Below are 9,185 nucleotides of genomic sequence, written 5' to 3'. Positions count from 1 at the left end.
ATTATAATTCCAGGATTTCTAGTTGTTTTCAAAGAACTCCAGTGGAGGAAAACAATTCACGAGTAGCTTGAGCACTCTCTGCTAACTTTGTCCAGGATTTGTCCAATGTCTTTACTAAGAAACAGTGTGCTTTGGTGAGCTACCAAAATGGATGGAAACCATGAAAATCCACCGTGAAGATACACAATTGAAGACTACTTCTATTAACAGAGCTCAAGCTGCTCGAGGTTTCTCAAGGAATAGCTCCTATCTCCTGTACATGAAATCACATAGAAGAGCACAGGACAATACAGAACATGACTGCACGATATGGAACTGAGATAGAAGTGTTTATACATATATGCGCATGTGTATGTGCAGAAAATTCAGTAAGAGTTAAAATAATCTGGTTTTCAGTAACTGTATTTATCTAAGCCCCTCCAGACATAAATTACGCAGCTTGAACAATGGCTACTAAGGAAACAACTCTTTCTGTAAAGGTACTAAAGAAATGATGTCATGGTAACAGTAGCAGCCTAGTAATTTGTGAATTTGTCATATGCACAAAACGCATAATCAGAGTATCAAGGTATTAAGTGAAACATTACAAGGAATTTGGTATAGAAGTCAAGATTGGTATTTTTATAACCATAGACATTAAACACAAAATAGCTGCATGAAAACGTAGGTCCCATAACTGTAAACCATTGAGAGTGTAAATTTACAACACTGAATTACTAAGTGCTCCGTTGTTTGGAGTTTATTTTGGACTGAAAGAATTGTATGTATTTTCTGCATCAAAGTTGCAATCATACTATGGTTTCTGTAGTATTAATGCTCCCTCCTACCTTAACAGACATATTCAGATGTATCTGCATGCCACTGCCTACCTTATGTGCATCACCAAAGGGTTTTAGCCCCTAGATTCTGCAAGCATGCATTTTAGGGCATGTGCCATCAAGAGCTATAGGATGGCACACACACTGGAGACAGGACCCTGACAACTGCTGTTGGTAAATTCCTTAATTCAGACAATAAATAACCCTGATTTATTAGAAGCTCCTAACTGATGGATTTCAAACCTGCTAATCTTTGTGCATGCACAACACCAGTCAGTTTACAGTAGGAGTTGAAGAAGTGTTCATATGACTTTTGCATTGGAATAACAATAATCACCCTCAGAAGTGAAGGGACTAGAAGAGAAATCGTAAGCCAGTTAGTAACTTTCCATCTCACATTAACTGTTGGTTATACACACACTCTGAGGGTGTATTCTGAAAAACTGAATTGAAGTGACTTGATGTCATACCAAACAGCTACTTTTTTTGCCACAATGCAATCTCAGGCTGTCACTAAATGATGATCTGTCAATTTTTCTGACTTGGTTCTCTACTTCTCATTCAACTATAATGAGTCATACCATTTTTCAGGTTTTCATGGTTAGATAGCTGGACTGACTAGATCAGTTTTCTGCTAGAATAAAATGTTACTGAAACTCTCACGCAGATAAACACTGAATATCATTATGACAGAAAAGTGAACATGATAAACTAGAAAAGTGAAGAATATTTTAAACTTCATAATATAAAATGATCCTGTGACCTAAGCTAAGAGAAGCAATGATCATGCTGAAAACTTCTCTGTTCAGGAGCCTATAGAGCAAAGAAAAGTGTGTTGTTTTTAGAGGTATTACCTCTGCTGTATTTGTATTCAAAGGTCATGAACAAAGGAAATGACAGAGCTAACAGTTTATTTGTTTGGCATAAAACAAATCAAAGAAGTTACAAATTCAGGGTTACTGTTTTTTCATTTGCTAATCTGGATGAATGGTAATGTTTAACTTGTTCTTAATCCTAAATGATGCTGTAAGTCTTTTGGGGTGGGATATTAACACCAAAGAGATTACGGAGATGCTTGAACAAAGTGCTTCGGATGAGTCTGAACAGACAAGCACCTAAATCTACAAACAAGTAAAAGAAAAGTCATTATTTGGGAGAGATGGGATGGGGGAGAAAAGAATAGGACAAGGATTGTGATTGTTGCATTGACTGCCAATTAATAATCTCTATGACCACAACAGCGGTCATCTAAAATAGAAATGAGAACAGATTTAAATAGTTACATGCTTAAAGCCTCTGCACTCCTCGTGCCATTTTAATGGAAAACATTCCACTTCTGCACAGTTACAGCATCTTCAAGTACAAAGGTACCACTTGCCAGCAAAATCAACATTTATGTGCTTTCAGTCCCCAGATTGATTAAAGAGTTCTCCTATTCTTCTAACTAACAGATAGGAGGAAAAGAGGCTCCTGCTCTCAACACTTGGACTCAAAAATTGCCTTCGTCTCAAATAAGTAAGATTCGAACGCAATCAGTACTCCAAAATAAAATGCTAGGTGAAAAAGTATTAGACCAGTTTTCCACTGACCAGTGTTTTCATTCACATATCACAGGTGTGTTGAAAACTGCTTAGACAGATGGTCTCAAAAGATAGTGATCAATGTCCAGAATACTGGGCAACAAGTGGAGAGCTTGGGAATGATTTTTTCATATCTCCATGACTAACAGAGATGTTAATACAGAATGCATCACCCACAGTCCAGATTGCAATAAGATGAGGGGATAAATGTTGGACAGAGTAAAGAGCAGAGATTTGTTCCAGAGGGATGTTGGGAGACCAAAAGTACCCGTCCAAATACATGAACAAACAAATGTCTCCACATTTCTCATATGCTAATTTAATGAACTAGAAAGAATCAAAGAAATCCTTCTTCCAAAGACATCTGTTGATAGGATAGAGAAGTACGTTGCATTATTTTAACTGGTTTTGGTGAGTATTTTGTGTTAGGTGGAATTTGCTGCTGCTATAATATAAAGACATGATACAGGCTAAAGTCTGATAGAAAATTTCAAACTTTATTTGCCTGACTCTTTTTTTTATTTTAGAATTAGCATGGTAAAATATATTACAGTGTTTTCACCGTGTTATGGATTTGAGGATTTGCACGGAAAAACTGGATCTGAGCACATGTAATCAAATTCTTCTGTGAATTATGCTTGTGCATGTAAATGAAGCATCACCCTCTGCACAGTACCAGCACACTCACAACAACTCTGAGGGACTGATTAAATGTTAATAATCTGTTATTTGGCTCCTCTTTCTACCCAGCTTCCCACAACCGTTCCTCTGTTTCCAGTTACAGATGTTGAAGTGCTAAGTATTATCTCAGTGCTCAAGTAACATGGTCATGGGATTCAAAGAGATCTCACATGCTGCACATTTGAGCAAGAAAAGGCCTGTGGTAACTCCTTCTACCTTTCTTTTTTCTCCCATAGCGGACCTATACAGCCTGCTCGAGGCTCTGCCTGTGTTCCTGTATTACTACTGGGATTTTATCTGCTCATTATTGATTTCAGTGAACGCTTTCTTCTGACTTTCAAAATCAACTGCCAGAGGATAATTCATCTCTGAAAAAATGTTGGGAGGTGGAGATGACTGTAATACTGTCTGGGGGGTGGGTGTAGAAGCGCAGTTGGAAACAGAGCATAGAACATGGGGGAATTGTGTTGGAGGAAGTCTTAAAATTGATCTTTTTAAAGACAGGTCAAAATAATTTTTATTGTATGATTCCTCATTATGTTGAAAGGGGAGGCTGGTATCAGATCTTTATTGATGGTTCATTTCTCTTAAGAGCTGAAGCTCATACCAGTATATCACTTAATAATGATATCTATATAGTTAGCAATTTACAGTTTTCTGCGGCCATGACTGGTTTTCCATGGCACTGAATAGCTTGCCAGCCACCAGAAAGAAATATTTACTTAGTTTTAAGTTTTTAAAATTTAAGAAACAATTTAGGCAATGTATATTAGGCAATATTCCTGTTATCTATTACTAAAAAAACTGAAATATTAGCATATTTTCAGGCATAAGAGAGCTAGGATTCTTTGAATGATTTTAACATTATATGGTTAACATTATATGTTATTGAACAAGAGCCAGAGACATATATCCATTTTTTACCATGGAAGTAGCACATAGATTGTATCTTATTTTAAAAAAATGCTCATACAGCTTGTTTTACCTTTTAGTTAGAGCAGGCTAATATACATCACCTCTTGAGAGCTTCAACTAAGTTGCTAAACTACCTTAAATCTACTGCCAGTCATGTAACCTCACCCCACAAGTATGAATGCATAGCACTAAAATAAATGTTCCCCAAGAATGCAGAGCATAAACAGAAATTTGGAGGTGAGTGATGGCTGTGGGTGGGAAAAAAGTGTGCTTTTCTTTCTTTTGTTATAACCAATATTGCATTTTAATGATCACATCCAGGGAAAAATCAAGCATGAACCATTGTCTGTATAGCTTCTGGGTGAAGAGAGTAAATGGAAAGATAAATGGGGATAAGAACAGAGATAACGTGCAGAGAAAGGGAGGAGCCAGAAGAGGAACAGACAGACAACTGGGACAAATGGGGCAGTATTCTTTGGAGGTAGTTTCTCTCTGTTCTTGCCAGACTCGACTGCTCTACCTCTACCTAAGTAGGTGAAGGGGAGAGATTCCTGTGTCAGGGGCACTTCCAGCATGGGGAGGTTCATGAGGGAAGGGATGCTGAGTGCTTACCTCCCCAGCATAACTGAAAGATTATGAATTTCTGGCTGCAGCTGTAGAAACAATACCTTATCTGGGGAGATGATGTTCTCCCACATCAGTCTTTATACAATTTTTCTCATGCTCTCGCACTGTAGTGATGTCCTTTAAGGGCTGGGTGTGCAAGTCCTGTCTATGGCAGGAGTTAGTGCATGCTGTATGCTGGCCCAGGGATTAATAACTAGATAACAAATCTTTTTGAATCCTGGCTTGCCTTATATCTTGATAGGAAAGCAAATCTCACCCTTTTGGCAGCAAATTATTTCATTTCAAGCATGCTGCTGGTAAATTATGTTTTCCAAACTGATGAATGTGGGATTTCCTGTGGTGTAAGTTGTTTTGTTTATCTTGGTTGTTTATATTTCAGTTTTATGAAGCAATCTGTCTGGGGAGGGGCCTAGAAAACACTCACTGAGGCTTTTCTTCTGATATAGGTCTTCATAACCACAGATCTATATAAAATCAAGTGTGAAAGTAAAAGCCCCCTTCACCCTGGTGCTGAGATGTTGAATACAGATAGTTGTGCTTCTACTCGCGTGCTATATTCCTGTACCTCTTTATAGCCATTCATTTTAAAGCCAGCTAATGCATAGAAGATGAAAAAACTTCAAGAGATTGTAGGAAATAGACTCTTGCATCAGATACAGATCCCTACATAGTCTTCCTGGTAGTTGACTGGAAATGTTACTTCAAACAACTTCCTTGCAAACATTACTCTCAGGTGCAGTGACTGACTTGCTTATAGCCTCCTTACCTTTAAAATTCATTTGTAGTTTAGTCTTTGTTCAGTGTATTTGTTTTTCAATCAGTGATTGTAATGCTTGAAATGGTAACAGCAAAACAAATTTTGTTGTGTCTCTTCATATTCTTTCAACATTCTTCTCTTCCTTCTTCTCAAGGGCTGACAGGCCATATGGACCTCTAGGAAATTTCTTAATGCCTTTGTGTCATTACTGTTGTATGACCTCCATTTCTTACAGGTTGCAGCTTTGTCTTCTGTTGCTTTCCTTCATCTATTCTAAATACTAATTTTTGTTTTTCTGCTCAGTATCTTAATTCCTGATGGTTACAGGGCTTCTGCAACCAATTCCAGCATCTTTTCTTTCCCAAAAATAAGATTATGAAGAGGAATATTACCTGGAACAAACTGCTTTATTTAGGACAGTGTATTAAGACATTTGTGATTTTGGGTCATGTTGGTTTTAGTCCTTAGATTGTCTCCATTTCTTAAAAATTTTAAGAAGCTTAGAGAATATAATGCAATCTTGTAACACATCTTGCAAGTGGACAGTTAGGGGATAGAAAAGTTAACGAGGCAAAGGAGACCTGGGAGAGAGAACCATGAGGAAATATGTATTCTCTTGCTTCCTTTCCCTGTTCTTATTTTGTCACATATGCAAGGCAGAGCAACTTTGTGCCACAGAAAGAGTAAGAGTAAGTCGTAGTAAATAACAGTCTGTGATCATGTAGTGAAAAATAAAAAGCTGTCAGTTCAGCTGCCAGAATTCTGTAAGATTGCTAGTACAGTTCTGTAAGTTTGCTAATTAAAAAAACTATTTAAACATTATTCTGAGAAGTTAAAGAAGGGAAACTAATCTCTGGTAGCCTGTCTGCATTTCTGTAGCTACTTGTAGCTTGTGCTGCATCTGAAGCTACTGTGCCGTGTGATGTTTCAGAGAGGCTCGAAATCAGCAGCCCCTCCACTTTCTGCAGCTCCTGAGTCCCATTGGCTGGAAGGCAAAGCAGAGGCGGAGAGTGCCCTGAATATTTGTCTCTTCCACACACCGTAAAACAGGCAGCCGGCATGCGCTGTCTGAGAGCGAGAGTGGTGCTTGCAGTTTGGAATCAGTTCCTGCTCTGCAGCAGTCACTTGGGCATTTTGTGCTCACCTCTCTTTAATGGAAAGGAACAAAAAAGCCTTGCAGCATACCAGTGAACTAAACAGGAGCTGACCACAGGGGAGAATCTGATGCAAACATAAAGACTGTTGGGACTCTGTGACATAAATCACCAAGGTAAATGTGAAGATGATCAGAAACTGCATCTGTGAGAGTGTAAACCAATATTTCTGAGTCTGAAACCTGATTTTTCCAGAGTAGTCAAAGTGTTCTGAACTGCTATCTGCCTTGGTCCTAGCTTATTTTTCTTTTTTTCCCAAGTTGAAAAACCAAAGAAGGTTTTCAGAGGAATGCAAAAGGAACAGGAGTTTTAAAAGCAGGAAGTTGAAAGGGGAACTCCATAAGATGAATTTCACCCAGCATCGTGGGACACTCCAGCCTCTCCATTTTTGGAACCACAGCTACAGACCGCACGGAGGTGCCAGCGAGCCAAATGCAAAGGGCCACTCCTCGGGAGGCTGCTACGAGCAACTCTTTGTATCCCCTGAAGTGTTTGTGACTCTGGGCATCATCAGCTTGCTGGAGAACGTCTTGGTCATTGTGGCAATAGCCAAGAACAAGAACCTCCATTCACCCATGTATTTCTTCATCTGTAGCTTGGCAGTGGCTGACATGCTAGTGAGTGTATCTAATGGATCAGAAACCATTGTCATCACGCTGCTAAACAACACAGACACAGATGCACAGAGCTTTACCATAAACATTGACAATGTCATTGACTCAGTGATTTGCAGTTCCTTGCTTGCATCAATTTGCAGTCTTCTCTCAATAGCAGTGGACAGGTACTTTACTATCTTTTATGCCCTCCAGTACCATAATATCATGACAGTGAAACGTGTAGGTGTTATCATAACATGCATCTGGGCTGCTTGCACGGTCTCAGGCATTTTGTTCATCATTTACTCTGACAGCAGCGTTGTCATCATCTGCCTTATTAGCATGTTCTTCACTATGCTCATTCTCATGGCATCCCTCTATGTCCACATGTTTATGATGGCTCGGATGCATATAAAAAAGATTGCTGTTCTTCCAGGGACTGGCCCTATTCGCCAAGGGGCCAACATGAAAGGGGCCATCACTCTCACCATCCTGATTGGAGTTTTTGTTGTGTGCTGGGCTCCATTTTTCCTGCACCTGATTTTCTACATCTCCTGCCCCTACAACCCTTACTGTGTATGCTTCATGTCCCACTTTAACTTCTACCTGATCCTCATCATGTGCAATTCCATCATTGATCCACTAATCTATGCATTCAGGAGTCAGGAGCTCAGGAAAACATTCAAGGAGATTATATGCTGCTGTAGCCTGAGAGGGCTTTGTGATTTCCCTGGCAAATATTAAACCAAATGGATGGATATGTTACTGTGTACACAACATGCAGCACAGATTTCCAAGCCTTCAGATCCTCTTTCTCAGCAGAATTTGCTTTAAACCTTTGAGAGTGAGCACCTCTTTCTGTCTCCCCTCTCTCTCATTCTTGTATCCCATTCGCATGTAATTAATATTTCTTAAAAATGTTTGTGATGTCTACAGTTTGTAATTTATTTAGCTGGAAAGAGAAGTAGCACTCCATTGCAGTTTGTAAGAAGCAAATAAATGTAATGATTTATGTGAAATACCAACAAACACAAGCAGCTGTATATTTCAACTGCTGAAAAAATAAATAACTTGCCTGACTTACAGTATGTATTGACTGATACTCTTTCTTATTCTATTGAAGCAATTATAGCTACATTATATACATCTTAAAATAGAGCATATACTTTTATAATAGTGGATTAGAGGTTCTCTGAAATTAGAAAGCAAATTTTTCAGAAAGGTTAGTAAAACCAACAATTTGTATTTATTAATTTTGAACTCTTTTTGTTCTACTCCACAGCAGCAATTCTGTTCTTTGTTACAGTTATTGCCCACAGCAACAAGATTTTTCAAACACTTGCTACACGGACAGTTGAATGCTTGGGATTCTGGATGGGTTTTGTTTTCCAGGTGATGACTGCTGTATGTCTGAGACTACTTTTTTGCAAACTTTAAATTGCTCCCTGGAGCATCAGTCAGCCCTGGATATATTGGTAACACTGGCATCCAGGTAGCCTAGCACCCTCCATTCAGCCATGAGGCAGATACAGTATTATCTTTGATAGTGCCAGCACCAGTGTAAAGATTCACTGAGAGATTTACCTGACAAAGTCAGAACTTCATTTTGAACATTCAGTCCTTACTCTGAGGTGCTGTGGGGAACAAGGACTCTGTGCTTCAGAAAAAATACATCCTTGTTGGAAACAAACTGCCCTCTGCTCTGAAGTGTGATGTTAGCAGATGGGATTCACTGCCAGGATCTTTAAAGAGGAGTCAAGGCATGTGTTAATTTGGTCCGAGCACTTCAGACCACACTGTGGAACATAAGGGGTTTGTAGAGGAAATGCTATCACTCAGAGTGAGTGCTGGCTGATGAGTCTGGTTGCCCATGTTCTGTATCTGGCAGTCCTGTGTGCTGCTGCTGCTTGAATTCAATTCACTTTTACAAGCATCTCATTGAATGTGTTCTCAGTTTCGCACTAAAACACCTCTCTCTCCACAGGTTATAGTAGGGACCTCAGGTCCCTGGTATTAGCACTTTTGGAGGCATTTAAAGTATAAATGGGAGTACATAG

At 39.1% G+C, this 9,185-nt stretch overlaps 1 protein-coding gene across 1 annotated transcript; it reads left to right on the top strand.

The window, feature by feature from the left end:
• Positions 1-6,481: 6,481 nt before the first annotated feature.
• Positions 6,482-8,157, top strand: MC4R (melanocortin 4 receptor). The gene is made up of 2 exons (XM_051799413.1): positions 6,482-6,648; positions 6,793-8,157. The coding sequence occupies exon 2, from the start codon at positions 6,877-6,879 to the stop codon at positions 7,870-7,872; it is 996 nt and encodes a 331-aa protein (XP_051655373.1). The 5' UTR covers positions 6,482-6,648; positions 6,793-6,876; the 3' UTR covers positions 7,873-8,157.
• The last annotated feature ends 1,028 nt before the right edge of the window (positions 8,158-9,185 follow it).

The sequence above is a fragment of the Manacus candei genome, unplaced genomic scaffold (assembly GCF_025592945.1).
Source record: "Manacus candei isolate 608988 ecotype Guabito, Panama unplaced genomic scaffold, ASM2559294v1 h1tg000049l, whole genome shotgun sequence".
Lineage (NCBI taxonomy): Eukaryota > Metazoa > Chordata > Aves > Passeriformes > Pipridae > Manacus > Manacus candei.
This window is presented reverse-complemented; position numbering and strand designations above follow the sequence as displayed.